The sequence below is a fragment of the Panthera leo genome, chromosome D3 (genome assembly GCF_018350215.1).
Source record: "Panthera leo isolate Ple1 chromosome D3, P.leo_Ple1_pat1.1, whole genome shotgun sequence".
NCBI classification, from domain to species: domain Eukaryota; kingdom Metazoa; phylum Chordata; class Mammalia; order Carnivora; family Felidae; genus Panthera; species Panthera leo.
In genome coordinates, this window is record NC_056690.1 from 73,931,809 (window position 1) to 73,954,816 (window position 23,008).

General features: G+C 39.0%; 1 protein-coding gene across 1 annotated transcript in view; it reads right to left on the minus strand.

Moving 5' to 3' along the window:
* CCDC68 (coiled-coil domain containing 68) overlaps positions 1-19,832 on the minus strand; it is a 38,571-nt gene extending 18,739 nt beyond the window's left edge. Inside the window, exons 1-7 of the mRNA XM_042910404.1 lie at positions 19,743-19,832; positions 16,388-16,518; positions 15,199-15,285; positions 11,567-11,707; positions 10,239-10,364; positions 8,402-8,530; positions 3,173-3,255 (exon numbers count right to left, since the gene is read on the minus strand). Of these exons, the coding sequence (XP_042766338.1) occupies positions 3,173-3,255; positions 8,402-8,530; positions 10,239-10,364; positions 11,567-11,707; positions 15,199-15,285; positions 16,388-16,504 (683 nt within the window). The 5' untranslated portion in view covers positions 16,505-16,518; positions 19,743-19,832. The remainder of the gene's footprint in view (positions 1-3,172; positions 3,256-8,401; positions 8,531-10,238; positions 10,365-11,566; positions 11,708-15,198; positions 15,286-16,387; positions 16,519-19,742) is intronic.
* Between the last annotated feature and the right edge of the window lie 3,176 nt (positions 19,833-23,008).

Consider the following 23,008-nt stretch of genomic DNA (forward strand, 5'->3'; position numbering starts at 1 on the left):
TCTGCCAAATCTCTTAACTCTCATTAAAAGTAACTGTAAGGGTTAGCATAAGGTATTATAATTATATGTTCATATCCATATACAAAAAAACTGTCACTTTCTCCTGAATTATAAATACCTAAAAGTCATCTTCTTTAGAGATGCTTTTAAAAAATTTTTTTATTAAAAAAAGTTTTTTAACATTTATTCATTTTAGAGAGAGAGAGAGCGAGCATAAGTGGGAGAGGGGCAGAGAGAGAGAGGGAGACACAGAATCTGAAGAAGGCTCCAGGTTCTGAGCTGTCAGCACATAGCTTGACGCGGGGCTCGAACCCACAAACTGCAAGATCACAACCCGAGCCGAATTGGGACGCTTAACAGACTAAGCTACCCAGGCACCCTGAGATGCTTTTTAATATTAAAAATACCAAGTTAGAACATAATGAATCTTTTCATCAAAATGGCAGAAAGTCATGGCACCCGTCAAACCCATCCTGCCTAAGGAAAATTTAATCACCCATACCCCCCTGCTCAGAGGAGCTACCACAGGCTATTTTTGGGGTAAGGGAAGACCACCCGTAGGCCTGGGAGTTGGTGCCTGCCAAAAGGCCATTGGTTAGGGGCACCTGGGTGGCTCAGTCGGTTGAGCGTCCGACTTCCGCTCAGGTCATGATCTCACAGTTTGTGGGTTCAAGCCCTGCATCGGGCTCTGCGCTGACCGCTTGCTCAGAGCCTGGAGCCTGCTTCGGATTCTGTGTCTCCTCTCTCTGCCCCTCCCCCACTCACGCTTTGTCTCACTCTTTCTCAAAAATAAATAAATGTAAAAAAAAATTTTTAAAAAAGCCATTGGTTAGATGACAACACAGGGGATGGTTAACATGAGCGATCTGCCCAACAGGAAGTAGTATTAGGCCAGCAGACTCTTTCCTCTGCAATGTGAGAGGAAACTACAGAGAATATAAGCCAGCTGGAGAAAACCACTGAGAAAAGTTAATAAATCATACAGGAAAAACAAAGAGCGAGGAAGAATGAAACTGTAGAACACCCATGACTGAATAGGAGCAACAAAATAATCTGGTTTTTAAAAACACAGTTGGTGCTGATGTGTGGTCCTCCTGTCTTCCCAAGAGATGCATCTTCTTTATGGCCGTATCTGTCCAATCTTCACCTGACAGAAATCCTCTTATTTGTGGTAGCTTAACCAAGTCTCTATTGCTTTAACCAAAAGCATCTGACACCTACTGATTTCACTTTCTTGTCATTTAGCATAGTGAATACCTCTACACACAGACAAGTAATAAGGAAGATAAATATTTGTGATGCCTACACTCTATGAAAATTGCATGAGCTTGGATGTTCAAACACCTCTCTAGAAACACAAAACATCCGTTTCCCTCAAGATATTTCTAAAACCTCCCTAAGAGCTTTCTGAGAATTCCTTATAACACCTGCTCATATATAATAGAACAGAAAGAATAGCTCAGTTTGGTTTTCAAAATGGCTACACTTTGGGCTCAAAGGCTGACAAAAACCCTATTGTCAATAAAAATCATCTTTAAAGAAAAAATATCAAACTCAGGTTGTCTGAACTCTTAATAGAAAGCACACAGTACCAGCCAGCAGTCCTGCTACACGGAAAAACTCTCGCAGAAAAAAAAAAAAAAAAAAGATACTCCACAGATTTACTTAGAATTATGAGTATATGTAATTCTGAAGACCTATGGATGTCTTCCACAGTATTTCCTTCATTCTCTACGAGATGCACAGTGCTGTACTTCACTCTCTTAGAAAGTCCCCTGCTGGGGCTCTATGCCTGTACACAAAGAATATGTGTAAATTAATATTAGCGGTATTCCAGTATGTTCTGAATACGTATGTGCAATTGCCAGGGTCAGCCCAGATCTGGACTTCGGCATATGTGGTCCAATACATGGATATGAGCCAGACAGAGGCAGAAGTTTATGAAAGATGAGAAGAGAAAGACAGTTAATTGGAAAGGAAAGAGAAAGAGAAAAAAAAAAAAAAACAACAAACCAAAGACTGAGAGAAAGAGAGAGATCTTTGAGTATATATTATTTTTTTTTAAATTTTTTTAATGTTTATTTATTTTTGAGACAGAGAGAGACACAGCATGAGCAGGGAAGGGGCAGAGAGAGAGAGGGAGACACAGAATGTGAAGCAGGCTCCAGGCTCTGAGCTGTCAGCACAGAGCCCGACGCGGGGCTCGAACTCACGAGCTGTGAGATCATGACCTGAGCCGAAGTCGGACGCTTAACCGACTGAGCCACCCAGGCGCCCCTTGAGTATATATTATTGAATAAATGAGAATAAAACTTTGTACATTCTGAGGTTCATAAAAATGCCTGCTATCCTAAGAAGCAACAGGTCCAGATGGGTGAAATAAGACCTTGAAATAGACTTGACTTTGAACATTATATTAGAACATATAACGACAGTGGCAGGTTTAGAATTAGAAGGGAAGGGAGGGGAGGGGAGGGGAGGGAAGGGAGGGGAGGGGAGGGAAGGGAAGGGAAGGGAAGGGAAGGGAAGGGAAGGGAAGGGAAGGGAAAAAGTGTGAGGAAATTTTATAGGTAATCAGTTATCACATACATGATGTTCCAGAGGATTTTTTTAACAGCAGTGAAATAATGCAGCAGCTGGGTGATATCCATGCTCCACGTCACCCCTATACTAAGGGCTGTACCCTGTAACAGCTTGTGAATTATGAGTATTTGTAAGTCAGTCCAAAGAACTGAGAATACCTTCAGAGTAGTTCCTTCATTCTCTACAAAGCTGGGGAGCACCACAAAAGAGTCTTACAATTCCACTTGTAGGCTAGCCTGCTTGATGCTGGCTATAGCAGAGACCCACTGACAAAATCAGAAGCATCAGGGGGAATGAAAGCCTCAACAGCAGCCTCTTTAACACCCAGGGTAAACAGGGAGGGAACAGGCTCTTTCATTCTTCAGAAGGATTAACCCTGCACCAGTCTCCCTGGACCTCCAGGGAACCCTGCTGCTGATTCCCCAGGGTGGGGGGGCACGTGGCTGTTAATATTAAGCAATCTCCCTTCATCCTGCGCTTTCAGTCTTCCTGTCTCCTTAGAAGGTGGGAGCCTTCTGTACACTGGCCAGTGGACCAGCAGAGGGGAAAGGGATCAGGAACTGCTTTAATAGGAGGCAGATTTGCAAACCTTTTAGCATATGTAGCGTTGGATTGGAGTTGTAGCAGCTTGTTTTCCAAAGACAGTTTTTTTTCTAGCAGTGTTCTCTTTTCCTACGAGAAAATAAGATACAATTTTATTTCTCTGTGTGTGTGTATGTGTGTGTGTGTGTGTGTGTGTGTGTGTGTGTGTGTGTGTTTGCTAAGTCATTCTTGCAAACTGTTCACAAAAGATGCTTCTTATACTATTAGAAATATGTTTTGAGCTACAGAGTCAATTTCAGCTGTTACAACCCACCCCAGGGAGACCTGGCCAGACATTTTCCTGTGTGGTTTCCAAGTAGCTCGGTGACAGGTCAAGACAGGTTGTCTTTACTCTCCTCACTTGCCTGGAGACTTTTTGCTCCTCTTCCAGTCCATAACCGAAGTGTACCCAGCTCAAACTCCTGCCCCCCTCCAGCCCATCCCGAGTGCAAACTGCCAGCTCGTCTCTCTCTTGGCATTGGCTCTCCCTCTGTTCCACCTGCTTCTCCTACGTGAGACTGAGTGGTTGGTATCCAAGGACACTACTGACCTTATCTTCATAGCCCTACCTGCTCACAGGGCATCTGTCAGAAGGTAGAAAAGTAGCAAATGAATTTTTAGTGAAGGATCAAGGCCACAAGTGATAAAGTCACTTTCTAGTTAGAATATAAGAGAAATGTTGACATTGAGAAAGAAAAATGTAAAGAAATACCTTAATGCTACTATTAAACCAAACTCTTTCCACTCAAAAGGAATATAACAAGTCCATGAGAAATCAAACTGGGACGGTTGTGTTCTTTTTTATATTGAACGGTAAGAGATTGGTTGACACTTTACAAGGCTGTTTAAAACCATTCTGGCTGCAATATTTACACGGGTAAAATACAAGGCAATGTTGTAGAGCAAAAATGCAAGTATCTTGTTGGACACAGACTGACCTAGTTACACTGTGACTATGTAATTTTTGCCAAGGCTTTAACCTTTCTGGGCCTGATCTCTGTTAGGAAAAATTAGCCAAAACTTGGAAATCAAAACAATATATGATTTTAATGTCACATTGGGTCATTGTTTAATAACCTGACCCAATTCTCATGGAGAATTTCCCTGCGTTTATGACTTCATCATTTATGATTCGATTAGAGCCCCGACTCTGTGAAGTTGCACGTTCATTTGTAGATTTCTGCCTGGTAGAAAAGAGAAGCCCACAGGTTATGGTTTAATTGCCTCAAAGCATATTAACCAGCCTTGTGTCTAACCTAGTCATTGATTCTATATTCCTTTTTTCAAAATGCCTTTTAATAGCCAGTTTCTCAAAATCTTTTAAACCAGCTTTACCATTTTATTGGTTCCTTATTAATGAATAAGTTGAGCAAAACATCTGACATATATTCATTTTATATTTGTTTGAGTCATGTTTCTTTTTTTTTCAGTCATGACTCTTTGAACTTCCCTGAAATTGGGATAATACTACCTATATTGAAATGTTGAGATAATTGGAGATATTATATGTGAAAGGTCCACATGCTTCTCGGACATATATTATGACCTCAGTTTATAATCTGAAGGTGCCAAACACTTAATATCTTATGTGCTATTATTTTTAAAATTTGCATTAACTTTTTTGGATTTTTCCTGTAGCATTCCTGCCACATATGGAAATTTCCCTTGTGTCACCTAGTTGTGTTCAAATTATTTTTGAGGGATCACAAATATGCCTCATAATCTTATTGGGATACTTGGATCATTAAAGAAACACATCACTGATAATATATTTTGATTTTGTAGGGAGGAAAATGGTGTTTAACAAACATCCTAAAGGACTTAACTCTCAATGGATCTTCATAACCAGAGTTCAAGCAGACAAGACAACTGGACAACTAAATGTTCTGCAGTGGCCAATGCTGCAGCATGTAGTTTGGGCTCTTAATGCTTCCTCTCTAACAACACAGAAAATCATACCGCACTGGTTAGCACTTTTTCTCAGAGTGTCCTCTGGAAAAGGAAAGGAGTTCACAGCGCCACCCAGTGGACAATCCACTCTTCTCAAAAAAACGGTACCTCTTGGGAGCTCAAGAGTTCCCTCGTCCTATTGATCAAAGTGGAGTAGACACCAATTTAAATAATTGCCATATGTTAACATCTAAATGATTTAGGAACCGCGTATATCATTTTTATCTGACGCCAGAGAAGACGGGGGCATAATGGAAAGCATTTTGAACTGGTAACTGGAGGACAGTGGAAATCGTTCCTTGCTCCCACTGTCCTCGTTTATAAAATGGTGATGAGGAACTAGGTGGTCTCAAAAGCACCTTTGAGCTCTAAAATTCTAATAGAGCTAAATCAATGACACTGGAAAACAAATATGATGCAACAGAATTGCACTGCTAGCAAAAGGAACATATGCCATATTAAAATGTTCTTATTGGGCGTTTTTGCTGGCTTATCACTATGTTTATGGAATTCATTCTCACTGCATTCCTGATTAAAGTGGGGCAGATGGTGAAGGTTTTAAGTAATGTGTTCATTACCAGCCCTCATACCACTAATGGCTACTTACTGGAGCAGTGGCTTGTTCAAGTGAGTAGAAAATGAATCCTTCTCCAGGGGCCACCCACTACCAGGGCAATATTTTATCAACCTTTGTTGGGGGTGTTCACTTTTAATTTTCATTTCCTTTTTCTTTTCGAACTCATGTCTTTTCCCTATTAACACAAAAGTCTAGAGTTCCGTCTCCTCTCATTCTGATACCATCCCCCCCTCCCCCCGAGGAACCCTTCATCATAGTCTGTTTTCTCAGTAACCTTAAATCAAGAAGATGGTGCCAAGCTTTGTTTCTTATAGTTTTATTTATTCACTTGTTTGTTTTACAAATATAACACACCTTGAAACTAAAAATATTTTTTAAAAACTCCTGCACATTGCCCTTCTGCTCCATCCCCAACTATCTCTATCTCTCTGAGATTCCAATAGGCTCCACTCTAGGAAATCACTGAACTAGAATATTCTAGAAGGCTACTGCATGACCATGAACCATGGGCATCCTGTCCACTTACTCTGTCACAGAGCACCTAGAGACAGACCACCATTATGGTTCGATATCAAGATAAATGCTAGACTATCACTTCTCAAAAATGCCTGCCAGTATCTAAGCTAATCAACTTTATTCTGGAGTACATTCCCCTACCTTCAATAGGGGTTTCTGCCTCCCTGGGGACCCCTAGGAGAATGAATGAAGAGAGATGTGGGAAGTTCCTTGAGTCCCACACAACACAGATGTACTACACTGCAATCTCTACAAAGAGACTATGTCTGGTTCATTCACAAATAGATATCCAGCCTCAAGCTCTGACTGTTACATGTTAAGTCTTCATATGTTTGCTGAATAAACAGTCAAGTGAATATAACCCAGAATTCTGAGATGAACTCACATCCAGTACAGATTTCACGGGGTTTTCTGGAATTATATTCTGCTGTTCTTTTGTTAATTTTCTGAGACTGACAGCTGGCCACTACACCTGACCCAGTGTTACTGGGTATGAGGTGATCACAAGTCCAAATTTAAATGAAAGCTGGTTAATCAGCTCTGTTTGCATTCCAGAATTGTCTTCCTTTCCTAAGTGCAAACATTCTTTGTGATTAGTTTGCTGAACTATTTATTACAGGATAAATATTCTAACGCTACAAAGTATTCATCCAAATGTTAGTTTGTTCAAAATATCATAACTATAAACTGTCACACTGCCTGCAAACCAGCTGCTTGAGGACATTCTAGCCCAATGTATCTGGCTACGGTAAAACATTCTGTAACCCACCCCACAACACAGATGAGCTACGTATTAGTATTACCAGATTCAGTTAAATTTGGATTTATTCAATTTTTTGTGATTGCCTCACAGGAACTCACAAGTTCAACCAAACTCAGTGTTATAAATTAAATTCTTGGGAAATACGTAGAAAAATTAATCAAATTTCCTTTGGCCAGACACCTGAATATTGAAATGTGATTCTTTTGAAGTGACATTTCAAAAGTGACATCAACTCAAGCAGACATAAAACAGAACAAGGCTGAGAAGAGAAGAGGCAAACCAGGGAATCATTATAATAAATATAAAACTTTATTGGGCAATATTTACCAGAAGTCAAAGTCTATATTCTTTTTTTTTTTTTTTTGAGATTTTATTTTTAAGTAATCTCTACACCCAGTGTGGGGCTCGAACTTACAACCTCAAGATCAAGAGTTGCACGCCCTACCAACTGAGCCATCCAGGCGCCCCCAAAACCTATATTCTTATCTACCCCAAATTCAGTTTCAGGAAGCACAATTTTCTATTGGTTTGTTTTGCTACTAAAAACCCAGTATTCCTTGGTTTGTATTCTAAATTCTAAGGAATGCATACTTAAGTTTATGTGCTCACCTTTTGTATATATTTAGAGTGCCAGCTACTCACAGGCATACTGCATAAAATTTTTAATAATTTTTGTTCTGTCACTACTCTTCCCTAAGTTGTCTCTTACGGAAGTTCCAATTTCTACACAATGTCTTTTCTTTTCTTTTCTTTTCTTTTCTTTTCTTTTCTTTTCTTTTCTTTTCTTTTCTCTTGAGAGAGAGGGAGCATGGGAGAGAGACAGCAGAGAGGGAGACAGAGGATCTGAAGTGGGCTCTGCCTTAACAGCAGAGAGCCAGATGTGGAGCTAGAACTCACGAACCGAACCCGCGAGATCACAACCTCAGTGGAAGTCAGATGCTTAACCGGCTGAGCCAGTCAGGAGCCCCAGAATGTCTTTTCTTAATGTGAATTCTATCTGTCCTAATACAGCCACAGAATTTTACAATCCTAAAGTGAACTCAGATGGCCAAAAAATGGATACTTCACTGAGTCTAATACATAGAATTAGCCTATAGCGATCCTCTGTATTATTACTAGGAATAGGCAGACTTTGCGGTCATTTCCATTGCTTCCATTCCCAGCCTCGCCTGCTTCCCCTGTCTAAGCCATACATACACTCAAGAGAGAAAGTAACAGTGATATGGGCAGTATCTGTAGAGGTCAATCCGTGACAGTACAGATCATAGTAAGTGTGTAAGGGGAAAAACCAACATTATTGGGTACTTTCTAAAGTCTCAGTAGTGGCAAAGCGTACTTTCACCTAATGTCTTACTTATTTTAGTGTTATTTTCTTACATTCTCTCCCCAGCCCTGTCAGGAAGAATCCCTTTAATTCTCCATGGGCTTACCTTTTCCATCCTCTGTACAAGGTTCTCCAACTCTGTGATTTGATTATGTTTTTCTTCAAGCTTTTCAGCAACTTGATTCAGATTTTCAACATGTTGTTTCAGTTGTTGTTCCTTTTCAAGTTTGTTAACCTTTGGTCAGAAAAACAACTGTCAAATGATTGTTTTTATTAAATTTATACAGATATTATCTCCCTGTATAATTTTGAGTAGCCCCCAAAATTTAATAATGCACACGTGATTCAAATTAGTGTTTTGAATTTAGTGTTTTCCTTCCAAATAAACCTGATGGGCTACAACAACACTAAACCAATGTAGACTTAATAATATACTAGAATGTTTACATTTGTTACCATAAAGCATGCTACCAGAACTGGTATAAGAAAGAGAGATACTAATGTAAGAAAAGTGAAATTTTTGACTTTTCCTCAATGAAACTTATCTACAACAAAAATAAATCTTACAGGGGCATCTGGGTGGCTCAGTCAGTTGAGCGTCCGACTCTTGGTTTTTTGGCTCAGGTCATGATCTCATAGTTCGTGGATTCGAGCCCTGTGTCGGGCTCTGTGTCGGGCAATGCAGAGCCTGCTTGGAATTCTGTCTCTCTCCCCCCTCTCTGCCTGTCTCCTGCTCATGCTCTCTCTCAAAATAAATAAGTAAACTTAAAAAAATCATGTATGTTCAAGTAAAAAATGTTTTATTTTTAATCAGAAAGTGCCATAAAAGCAGAACAGTGATTCCCCACTGTGTTGGGGGTTATTCCCCAGGCTGACAGCAGGGGTTATGTTAGAGATCATAGATGTGAAGGCTTCATCTGGCTCACTTGCCAGTGTCTCAGCTGACTCCTACAGACATGCGCGCGCGCACACACACACACACACACACACACACACACACACAGAGTCACTGTTTGTTCCTTTTCCAGTCCTAGAATACATTCTTCAGATAAAGGTTCATTGGTCCTAGAATATATACTTCAGATTTAAAAACAAACAAATATAAAAGTATGCATGTGTGTGTGTGGGGGGGGGGTCTATGATATACATACACACATATATACACATATACATATGTATGCTTTTAAAATATTTTAATTTATATAAGCTCTATATTAAAATATGAAATATGTAGGGGTGCCTGGGTGGCTCAGTTGGTTAAGTGTCCAACTTCAGTTGAGGTCATGATCTCATGTTTTGTTAGTTCAAGCCCCACATCGGGATCTATGCTGACAGTGTGGAACCTGCTTGAGATCCTCTCTCTGTCCCTCCCCACTCACATGTGCTCTCTCTCTCTGTCAAAATAAACATTAAAATTCTTAAAAAAAATAAAATACAAAATATGTATTTTAAAATATAAACGTACACATACATACATTTTTTGTTTGTTTTTTTAATTTGAAGAATGTATTCTAGGGTCAAAACCATTTTGAAACCATTGATCTAGCCCAACTCGTTCATTGTGGAGACAAGGAAACCCAACTGCAGAGAGGGAGAATGACTCTTTCTAGGTCATCTAGTTAGTCAAAAGCAGAACCACGAGAGGAGTCACTGGCCAGTGTCACCTGGCACAGCCCTGATTTCCAGGCAGGGTGTGTTCCAGAAGGCTCTGGGCAAGGGTGGCAACATAACAGCTCAACAAATGCAGGTACCAGGCTAAGCAGGGGTGCAGGGAGACCAGCACAGAAGATGGGCATCCTGCCCAAGGCTTGCCAAAGTCACGAGGCCATTGCTTACTTCATGTCTAACCCCCCAAAAAGAGAGGCATGAACCCCCCCCCCCACACACACACACACACACACTGGGGTGTTAATTCTCCAGTGAACCAGCTGCTAACTCAGTACCTTGAGGAAGTGTTTATCATCCTCGTGTTTCTTTCTAACTTCTTCCGACTGTGTTTGGTAGATTTCAAATAACCTCTGTGCCACGTTTCTCAGAGCCGCCGCTCCTGCTTCTCTGGAAGCTTCCAGCTAGGGAAAGAGGTCACTGTGTTATGTTTTGACATTTACAATAAAAAGGGTTAAAGGCAGAACAGTTTGGCAGGCAATTAAAAGCAGAAAGGCTGGGGGCGCCTGGGTGACTCAGTCGGTTAAGCATCCGACTTTTGGTTTCGGTTCAGGTCATGATCTTGGAGTCATGAGATGGAGCCCTGAGTTGGGCTCCACACTGAGCATGAAGCCTGCTTGGATTCTCTCTCTCCTCTCTCTCTGCCCCTCCCATGCTCACACATGCTCTCTCTCTCTCTAAATAAATAAATAAATAAACTTTTAAAAAAAGGTTGTAACTGTACCATTTGCACCCTCCTAGACAATGGATAGGAGTAAAGACACTATTATCTGGTAAGAGGAAAATGTAAAATGAGAAGCAGCCTATTTAGGGAAACTGTCATGCAGAAGGATTTGCACTGGCCAGGCCAAAGCAAAGCTCCACAGCCCATGTCCAGCATTTAGAGACTGCACCCTTCCAAGAGTTCCACGGTGCCTTATCAGCTTATACACTTATTTACAGGCGTTTTATCATCGATGCCCACAACAGTACTAAAATATGCATTTTCCTAAAATAGCGGTGGGACAAGAAGGAAGTATGAAGGGCAATAAAGCTGAAGTGTCATGCATCTCTCAAGGATTTAACTTAAAGAAATAAACAGGGATGGCCACAAAGATTTACCGTCATTGCAAGGACTGCATACATAATAAACCAAAACAAACAAACAAGCAAATAAATAAATAAATAAAGCATTCAACAATGGATTAATCAAGTAAAATAGAGAGACCTTTGACTCTGAGTGCTCTAATTAATATTTATTAAACATGAAAGCCTTTAAAAATTTATTTAGTACGAACACTTCACATGAGACCTATTTGAGGGTAACGACACCATATTAACTACAAGTACAGTATTGTACAGCAGGTCTCTAGAACGGACTCATCTTGCACGGCTGGAATTTATACCCGTTGGATTTTTGTGAGATCTGATTTTCAATAGTAAAAACAGTCTCCAAAATAAACCCGTGGGATTTATGAAATGGAAAAGTGTTTCTCTACATTAGCTGAGCATACTTCTGGGTCTACGGATACATAAGGATGTCTGTCCGCTCTCACACATCCATGAAACCTACTGTCTCAAAGGCCTAACACTACAAAAATTTAGAAATTTCTCCCAGCAACCATACCTTGATTTTCAAGACTTCATTCTCTTTGTTCATTTCTAAGAGCTTCAGGTCTTTTCCTTTCATCCTTTCCACGAGCAGATGCAAACTGCAATACGAGGGATCCATTTCAGAACCAGAGCCGCTGTGAATGTTTGGGCAGTGCTGAAATGAATAAACATGAAAATCAGAAACCTTACTATTTCTTTCCTCTACAAACTTTGACAGCAACAATTGTCGCTCACTATTCCATACGCCAAAAAAAGATCCAGGTTGGCACAAAATAAATCCTTTGACTTTCGAATACCAATGAAGAATTCTAATTGAAGTGGCTGGCCTCTATATTTGCTCAAATTTGATTAGATTCTTAGATTAAAAGGAGGTAGATGTACATCTTTTGTACCTTTTATATTTCCTACAGTTTTAAATTCTTTTTTGAAAGTTTATTTATTTATTTTGAGAGAGACGGACAGACAGACAGATAGAGGCAAGGAGGGGCAGAATCCCAAGCCTGCACTGTCAGTGCAGAGCCCGATGCGGGGCTTGAACTCACAAATCGTGAGATCAAGAGCCAGACAACTGACTGAGCCACCCAGGCACCCCATTCCTACTGTTTTAAATATACCATTAAGTCATTTTTTAAGAGCTAAATGGTATCTACAAGGCCAGTTGTCTTTTTTTTCTTTTTTAATCTAAGTCGTAGACATAAATGCATTTTGCTTATATTGTATTACAAACTAACACAATCAGACTTAAGAGTTACAATACATAATATTCAATGTTCAATGATGCCTACTGCAATCACCACATAGTACATTTCCAGAGATGTCGGGACTGAATGTTACTGCCTGTGTGACTCCAAGTAAACTCTAGCCTACTGAAAATACACTTAGAACATAAAATAAATCTCATCTGGAATCAAGACATGTGGAACTGGAAAGGGAATATGAAACCATCTAACTCAATTACATCAATGTTGCAGATATGAAAAATGAGGTACTGAGCCCAAGTTTACATAGTAAGTAAGTGGGAGAGCCCATGATACAGCTTCTTGCGTATCTATCCTATGCTTTCTGCTCTTCCAAATTATTTCAAGATGCACCAAGGAATTATACAATTCTCCATAGCCTACAATTATATAATTAAAAAATAATAACTTCTATTTTTAGTAAGCATCTATCATGTGCCAGGTAATCTTTTAGATGTTTTGTAAATACCCCTTTGTCTGAATGCTTAAAACGCTAGAAGGCACTACGTCCACTATGTCCAGATGAGAGTTTCACTAAGAAGTCCAAGGTTATACCTAAAATAAATACCAGAACCAGAATGAGAATCCAAGCTTGTTTAACAAAGCCAATATTCTTTCCAATACAAAATATGGGCTACATTAACAGAAATAAAAAAACAAAAAAGAAGGGGGGGGGTACCTGGGTGGCTCAGTCGGTTGAGTGACTCAGTCGGGTGACTCTTGGGTTCTGATCCCATGGGTCAGACTCATGGGTCATGATCCCATGGTTTCATGAGTTCAAGCCCCACGTCAGGCTCTCTGCTGACAGTGAGGAGCCTGCTTGGGATTCTCAGTCTCCCTCTCTTTCTGTTCCCCCGACCCCACCACTCATGCTATCTCTGTCTCTCTCTAAATAAATAAATCAACAACAACAAAAAGAATATAGTGTTTTAAAACACGCAAAGATACAAAACAGAAATATGGTCACCATAATTCTGTCATGGTTTTTTTTTCTATTCCAGACCCTACTCTATACTCTTACTCTCTCTATATAGAGTAGGAGTTATTTTGGTTTTTACTTTGTTAAAGAATACTTGCTGGGAAGACTCTAGTAGAAGGTAGATTGTGGGCAGCAGTAGATACCGACAAAGGTCATGGATCAGTGCATCTCAAACTTTAATGTGCATATGAATCACCTGGTGAGAGATCTGGTTAAAATGCAGATTCGAATTCAAGAGATCTGGGGTGGAGCTCCAGATGCTGCCTTTCTAAGGAGCTCACCAGGGGCACCTGAGTGGTTCAATCCCTTAAGGTTCCAAGCTCAGGTCATGATCTCATGGTTCGTGAGTTCGAGCCCATGTCAGGCTCTGTGCTGATAGCTCAGAGTCTGGAGCCTGCTTCAGATTCTGTGTCTCCCTCTCTTTCTGCCTCTTCCCCCCCTTTTTCTCTCTCTCAAAACTAAATAAACATTTAAAAAAATTTCTAAGGAGCTTCCTGATACTGCTGCTGCTGCTGGGACTACAGCCCTCACCTTAAGAGCAACACAGCCCTAGATCATTATGGCTAGATTCCTACAGGGACACTGTTCAGATATTGCAAAGGGCAGGGGGTGGGGGGGCGGCGGGGCAGCAGCTACTTAGATGCTGGTACTTGTCTGCTGACCATCTGAGATTTGAGATGACCAGGGCAGACACATTGGCAACACAATTCATGTCCATTCCTAAGAAACTACTCCTATCAAGGTCACCAACAACCTCCCGATTGTTATATCCAATGGTCAAGGTTCAGGCCTACATTTACTTAGCTCATAGGCACCATTTGACATAGTGGCCCCTCCCCACTTTCTGAAACCTTTTTTTCACTTGTCTTCAGTGCCTCCACCCTTTCCTGTTTTTTCTTCTAATTCATTAGCTTCTTTTCCCAGCCTGATGTGATGCTTCTCCTTCTTCTCCTTCTTGAGTGTTGGGTATCTTGGAACTCAGTGGTCAAATTTTCTGTTATTCCTATCTACACTCACATACTTGGTGATCTCCTCCAACGTCAGAACTTTAAATGCCATCCTTATTCCCAAAGTCTCTGCCCTATGGCCTAGACCTTCTAGCCCAGACCTCTACCTTGAAACCCAGAATCAGATACTCAGCACCCAATAGAAACCTCCACTTAGAGGTCTAATAAACAACTCAATATAACCAAAATGGGATTTTTTATCTGTCCCATCATTCACAAACATTAACCTTTTTTTCCAGCTCTGAGCACTTACTTTAAGAAAACATTTGGGGCTGGTTGTGTTAGTTTGGGAGGTGGAGAATGATGAAGGGAACTATGTTTATGCCTCATATCCTATGTTCTGCTTTCTCTGTGGCCATACTACATAGTGAGCAACATTGACATTGACAAGGTGCACTTGGCTCAGATGAGCTCTAACCTGGCATAATCCAAACAAGGCTAAGTATAGATTGCTTAATGTTAGGCATATAAAGCCAGCCACAAGAGAGAGGGTGCATTTAAGCTTACCAATTGTCTAATCACTCGACCAAATGGCCTAATAGCTTCAACTCTGTGTCCACTGGTGTGACTGAGGTGAACCTAAAAGCTTGTACCTCTATCAGTTTTTTTTGGAAATGTTGCTGCCATATATCCTGACTGGGCTGACATCTCCTCATATACTTTAGACAAGTAAGCCCCATTTAGAATATTCAAGAAAGGTCCAATCATTGCAATCTGAGGCTACTAATAACATCTGTGGTTAAATATTTCATACAAATGCCTATTAACATCTTCAGATACCGACAAAATATTTAACGCTCAACATTCAAAGCTTCAAAGAATAATTTAATAATTATCTTAAAAAGTTATTTAAATTAAGTTTATACTGTTTTATGTTTATTTACTGAAGGAATAAAGTGGTACATGTGAGTAAATTCATTACCTTTGTTTCTAGTTTGTGATTTGTACTGTTATGTCCTACTTCGTCTTTAAAAATTTGATTTCGGATCTTTTCCAAAGTAGTTCGGATCTAGGAGAAAAAAAAATATTCTATTTTTTTTTTCAAAGGCATTTAATGCCAAACACTTTTTTCCTTATACCAGCTACAGTATACCTGATTTATCTAGAAAGTAAGACAAAAATAACTACCGCCAACCTGACTTGCATTTAGGCTAATATTGTTTAGATTGCAGAAAATGAGCATTTGGTCTTTGTAATTCTTTCTCAGTCAAACCTAAAATATAGCCTAATTGAATATTATACTATAAAATAATTACTATATAGTAATTAGTATTTAATACTATTTAGTTCTGTTTTTCCTATGTAGTAATTTAGTACTAATTTACTGTTTAGTAATTACTATAAAACAATTACTATTTAGTAATCACTACAAAATAATTACAGCTTAGTAATTATTTTGTAGTAATTACTAGCTAGTAATTACTGGAGAATAATTACTATTTAGTAATTACTACAGAATAATTACTAAGAGAAGATCATACAAATTTATGCATGAAATATAAGTTCCATGTCTTATTGACCTATGGAATTGCAAGACACTCAAAGATGAATTAATTGATCTGAATAAGTTACAAACTATTTCCAAATTTTTCCATCTGTTCTAAGAAACAGTTCATAAAAAATATATAGTTTTGTCAGTCATTATCATTGGATTCTCATAAGATTTCACATTTTTAATGAAGTAACATGCCAACATGTAGTCATTGGGGACAACAACCCTGAGCTGTGAAAAGGAACCAGGTCAGGAGAGACAGAGGCTCAGCAAGACACATAAACATCTACTTGGGAACATAGTATCAGCACTCATGAAACATCTGAGAAATGATATAAAACAGTAGGAAGTGCAGAGGTGAATAGTGTGGGGCAAATTAAGTGCTGACAGGTATTCTGAACCCTTTTGGCCCATTATTCAATTTTACTCCACATGTGGGAGCAGAGGTTCATATCCTCAAGAGAAGTTTACCAAACGTGTTGAAATTTCAACTATCAAGATTGTCCTTTGCCAAATGTGTCCTCACCTGTTCTATGGAGGGAGAAACAAAGCCCACCAATCCAAATTAGGTTTCATTTAAAAAAATCATATGCTGATATGATTTCCAGCACCTGCATACCTTTTTCACATATTCAGTCTCTTCAATAATCTGAGCTGATGTGGACTCATAGAAGGCAGAATTATCTTCTATTTTACCCCTTGGGGGGACCTCTGTGGTTACGGTTACTGTTGTCATTGTGAATTCTGGCTCTAGGAAAACATAAATCAGTTAGACAAAACTAACTTCTTTGGTGATATGATATAATACGGTTCATAAACTAAAAGAAGTTCTATATTAGCACTGTCATGAAATATAGTACAAAATATTATAAATTATTGATATCTGTATATATCCATAAATCTAGGAATTAATATAAAAAAATACCAGCTGAAGCATTCACTGATTAGAAGTGTAAAAATCAAATTATCTGAGAAGGAAAAATGTAAAGTGTTTTTTTTTTTTTTAATTCTACATCATATTGGACTGTACGACCTCATGAGTAGGGACCACAACTTATTCATCTTTATATTCTAGCACATTGTTAAGTGCTTAATAAATTACTGTAGAACTAAAATCATATATTATAACAAAATCATATGTATATATCACATATATAAGTGATATGTACCTGTATAAATATATGTAAGTGATATTTACATATATACACATATATCTATATTAATGATATATACATCTATATACACATATGTATATAAGTGATATATGTGTATATACCTACATACATATGTCACTTAGATACAAATATATTTATGTATATATCACTTATATACAATATACATTATACTTTATTTATCTCTCAATAGCTATAAAGGTCATCTATGGGAGAACTATTTATAACAGAAAATTATTGGGAAAAGCCCAAATACCCACGACAAGAGGACCAGTTGAATAAACTAGCTACTGCAATGGAGTCTTCCCCAGGATGCATTATTCAATAAAAAAGCATGGTTCAGAAAAGGAAATATAAAGGATACATAGCATCATAATTTCTAAAAGAAGGGAGAGGTGGATAGAAAGGGAAAACCTGTGATTTAAGTTTTGACATTGAACAATGTAATTATTCTACCTAATTATAAAATAAAACTAAATTAAAAAGAAGATGAAATCTTTCAAGATAAGAAATAAAACAAATGAATATATCCGTATATCAGGTTGGTGACATATCCACATGAATTATTTGAAGTGACTTTAAAACAAACCCAGGGACTATTTATCCCAGGTGAGCTATGCCCTAAGAATAGAAAGAATTGCAAAACAATTGGGGTGCCTGGGTGGCTCAGTCAGTTAAGCATCTGACTCTTGGTTTCAGCTCAGGTCATGATCTCATGGTTCATGAGTTCAAGCCCTGCATTGGGCTCTGTTCTGGCAGTGTGGAGCCTGCTTGGGATTCTCTCTCTCTCTCTCTCTCTCTCTCTGCCCCTCCCCTGCTTTCTCAATCTCAAAAAAAAGAAAATTGCAAAACAATCTTAAACTACACTCACTAATAATATTGTTAGTGGAAATATTGGAGTTGCAATTTTGAAACAAGTATATGCACATAGATGCATAATGTAGAATAAAGCCACAAAGTCATTGTCTTAACATCATTAGGAACTAAGATTTTGAGCATAAGAGAAAAAAACCCTACAATTATAACAAAAAATGTTCTGTAAAAACCTTATAATCCAAACTGAAATTATGTGTATAAAATAATGATTTATCTTCCTTTAAAAATGTATATTCCAGGTTTGGACACTCCAAAATTTAGAAATACAAGCAATTAATACTCCCAGTGCCCAGACTGTGTTCCCAGTACCATTTTCTACAAAAAGAAACCACAGCCTCTTGAACGATTAAACTTTGGACAAGAAACGTACAAAGTGATTTCGAGATGTCTTGCTATACCAGAAGGCAGAAAGTGATCAAATACTACTCACATAAGACACAAAAATCAAGCTGACAGAGGAATGAATAAAACAAAGATTGAAACATATAAAAAATTTTGAAGGGCCCCTGTGTGGCTCAGTCAGTTAAGCGTCTGACTCTTGGTTTTGGCTCAGGTCATGATCTCACGGTTCATGGGTTCGAGCCCTGTGTTGGGCTCTGAGCTACTGGTGTGGGGCCTGCTTGGGATTCTCTCTCTCTCCCTCTCTCTCAAAATAAATAAATAAAAACTTAAAAAAAAAGAATTTCTACTAATAAATCCAAATGGACTGATGGAATTAGAAGACTACATTTTGCAATCTCTTAGGAGGTAATGGATCTAAACAATAAATATCAACCAGTCCTAAAATCATTAGGTGAGAGGTTGATGAAGAATGCATTAACCTGGGGTACCACACTAATCAATCTTTTTTTTTTTTTTTTTTTTTTTTTTATTTTTAAAAAAAAATTTTTTTTTAACGTTTTTATTTATTTTTGAGACAGAGAGAGACAGAGCATGAAGGGGGGAGGGGCAGAGAGAGAAGGAGACACAGAATCGGAAGCAGGCTCCAGGCTCTGAGCCATCAGCCCAGAGCCTGACGCGGGGCTCGAACTCACGGACCACGAGATCTGTGAGATCGTGACCTGAGCTGAAGTCGGACGCTTAACCGACTGCGCCACCCAGGCGCCCCTAATCAATCTTAACATAAGTAGAAAGAGACAACCAGGTACTTTGTCCTCTAGATGTGGTACAATCATAAGTAGAAAGCATCACCCACAAAGTATGCTTAAAAAAAAAAAGTGAACTTGAATCTGATCAAGCCTCTATATCTAAGGACAGTGAGTATCTGAATAAGAGGGAAATGTTCAATGACTCTACAAAGGTGAAGGTTGCGATCGGCCAAATCCCAATTATGTGAAATTTTACAGGAAAATAACTAGTTCCTTCCACAAATTAATTATATAAAGGAAGATGGGGGAGAAGAGAAGGAAAATTGCCATAAATTAAGGCTCTTAAGAAACGTGTGACCAAATGCAATATCTGGATCTTCTTTGGCTCTTGATTCAAATAAACCAGTTACATAAAGTCATTTTTGAGACGACTGGGGGGATTTTAACACTGACTGGATAATAGATGATGTTAAAGAATCACTAGTTTTTCTAGGTATGATATTAGAATTATGATAGGTCTTTTGAAAGATCTTTTCTGTTAGTCATAGAGACTGAAATATTTGCAGGTAAAATAATATTACATTTGCAATTGCTGTAAAATGCTCTAGTAGAGAAAAAAATCTGGTGGGGTAAAGATGAAAGAAGTTTGGCAAAATGCAGGGAGTTGTTGAAGCAGGCAAGGGCACACTCCTCTGTCTATTTCTGTTTGAAATTTTCATAATAAATAGTAAAGAACAAAAAATAAAATAAAATAAGTAAAACGAAATGCCCTGTGAGGTAGGATTATCATATCACCTTGCTGATAAGAAAGCCAAGACTCCCGTAGGTGGTAACTTACCCAAGGTCACAGTAAAACTAACAGAGCTGTAACTCAAGCCTTTGTCTTCTGGACACCAAGTTCAAGGGTGTTTCCATCACATTAAGCCTGGCTTCCCTAGTGAGAAAAAAAAAAAAACACCAAAAATATTGAAAATTTATCAATGACCTGTGCTGTTAAAGCACACAAAGAATTTTCATATTTTTTGCTAGCATCATTTTAAAACCAGATAGCTTCTGGGATAACTCAAAGTCCTGTGTTTATCCTTTAATCTTCAATGAAATTGACAGAGTATGCCAAGAATTTTCCATTTTATCATAAATCCTCTTAGCCACAATGGCTTCTATTTGTTTTGCCTGAAGTTGATTTGGCAGCTGCAATTCAGCAAGTCTTGTTTGCAGTCTGTGAGTGGAGGTGCCTCTGGTACTTAGTCCTCTGACATCTCTTCTGGGATGAAGTTCTTGGTCCCCAAACAGCATTTAAATGAAACTTGAAATAAAAGCAACATCTACAGAGACAATAAATAGTGTGTCTATAAACTAGAAAGGCACGGTCAGCAAACCATGTGAGCCCAGTCTGGCTTCCCACCTACTTGCAAAGCCTAGGAACTAACAATGGTTCTTATAGCTTTTAATGGTCCAACACACACACACACACACACACACACACACACACACACCAAAAATCAAAACAAGAACAACATTTTGTGACGCATGAAAACTATATCAAGTGCGGATTTCGTGTCCACAATGAAGGTTTACGATAAACACAGCCATTCATTTATATAGTGTCTGTGCTTTTGCTTTCACAGTGGAGTCGAGTGGTTCTGACAGGGAAAATATGTGGCAAGCAACGTCTCAAATATTTACGATCTGGTCCTTTACAGCAAAAGTTTGCTGCCCCCTGGGTTAGAGTGTAGCACAACCTGTGGGAAAATATAGGCAAGCAGAATAATCAGTTGGGCCTGAGTTCTGTTTTGTTCTCCAGTTCAGTCCCCCTTGATCTATGGTCCCAGTTGATTGATTTGCATTCTTTTTTTCTTTTTAGTGCATTACACACTGTGTACATTAACAAATGATAAGGGGCATTTCAGAACAGGAATTAACCACTCTTCAGAAAGGGTTCTGATGGATTCTCACAGTCTTTCATAATTTGAAAATCACATTGGGCCTCATGTTATATATCCTAAATACACTCTCTTTCATGCCTTTTTTTTTTTTTTTTTTAAATTTTTTTTAACATTTTATTTATTTTTGAGACAGAGAGAGACAGAGCATGAACGGGGGAGGGGCAGAGAGAGAGGGAGACACAGAATCGGAAGCAGGCTCCAGGCTCTGAGCCATCAGCCCAGAGCCCAACGCGGGGCTCGAACTCACGGATCGCGAGATCGTGACCTGAGCTGAAGTCGGATGCTCAACCGACTGAGCCACCCAGGCGCCCCTCATGCCTTTTATTCTTAATATCAAGGAATTATGCTCCTTAATCATTGATATTTCTCAAATTATCGTATCTCCTCCACTCACTGGTTGGGCTATCTTAAACAAGTTACATAAAATTTTAGCCTCGACTTACCTGTATCTAGAGGTAAAACACCTACCTTTGTAATTTTTTAAAAGTTTATTTATTTATTTTGAGAGAGTGAGAGCACGAGTGGAGTAGGGGCAGAAAGAGAGGGAGAGAGAATTCCAAGCAGCACAGAGCCTGACACGGGGCTCGAACTCACAAACTATGAGATCATCACCTGAGCAGAGATCAAGAGTCAGTTGCTTAACCAAATGAGCCACCCAGGCACCCCTCTGAGCATTTTTTTAAAATGTTTTATTTATTTTTGACAGAGAGAGAGAGAGAGACAGAGTGTGAGCAGGGGAGGGGCAGAGAGAGAGGGAGCCACAGAACCTGAAGCAGGCTCCAGGCTCTGAGCTGTCAGTACAGAGCCTGACGCGGGTCTGGAACTCCTGAACTGCAAGATCATGACCTGAAGTCGGTGCCTTAATGACTGAGCCATCCAGGTGTCCCTGAGGGTTTTTTTTTTTTTTTCAGTTTGTTGGTTGCACAAGGCACTAATGGACAGTAATGGTTAATATGGTCACTCCTATTATTTTATATTATTAATAACCACAGAAGACGTGCAGCCTATAACAGAGGGGCAGTTCATGCTTATCTGGTTGCAAAGTTTATATCCAACTCTATTCAAATGTTCTCTCTTTGATTCAGGAAATTTTTGCGCCCTTGATTTGTATAAAGAAGTCCAAGGGGAGCTTAATCCAGCAAAGTCCAAATTGCCATATGGCATTACCATCCTGGGGAAAATCCATCTTAGCATTTGATTTCTGCCAGGAGTAGATTAGGCAGATAAAATTTTCAAAACAAAACACAATCAGTTAATTAAAGCGAGAAAAGAATTTTGTTTTATGCTAGAGTGATTGAAGAGAGCTTCCAATTGGCATCGTGCCAAAAGGTGTTAGTTTCTAGATCAGGGCTTTTTGAGCAGGGCTCCCAGGAGGAAGGAGTGGTGCTAAGTAGACAGGGCTTTGCCACCTCCACGTGAACCAAAGCAGTTCTGCTTTGTTCTGTCACACACTGAATTGTTCTACGAGGCTTTCTGTGAAGAAAGAACATTCTACAACTCGGCACTCAGCAGCTGTGTGACCTTGGGCAAGTTTCTTAACTTCTTTGTGCCTCGGGTTCCTTAGCAGTAAAATTCAGATAAAATTAATAATGAATAATGATAGAAATAATAGACAATATGAGGTTGTTTGTGAATTAACATTTTCCAAGCACTTAAAACAGCACCTAGCACATAATAAATGATTTGTATGTGTTTGTCCAATGAGTAAATAAAATATGTATCCATTATCCACAATGACTGCTGGTAAGCAATCTGAGTAGTAGAGAAGAAGAACCAGGTAATATTTCAAACAGTCTGCAGACTGAGCGGGCTATAAAGGAAAATCTGCTTCTGGGATTTTAAGACTGGCAAATCCACGGTATTGGTTCTTTCTCAATAACACATCAATAATTCATCACCTGATTAAGCTAACATATAATGAGTAGTTTACAGTGTATAAAGCAATTCATAAGCGTTAATTGTAATCTGTGTGATCAACCAACACATCCATGGGCGCCCAGGATAATGTAACTAAACCTACTTCTCTATTTAATGACATAAGAATGGCTTATCCATTATACAATAAACACATCAAAGGCCCTGTTGTGGAGCTGAATTTTGCTCCCTCCCCATTCCTATGTTGAAGTCTTGACCCCCAGTATCTGAGAATGTAACCTTA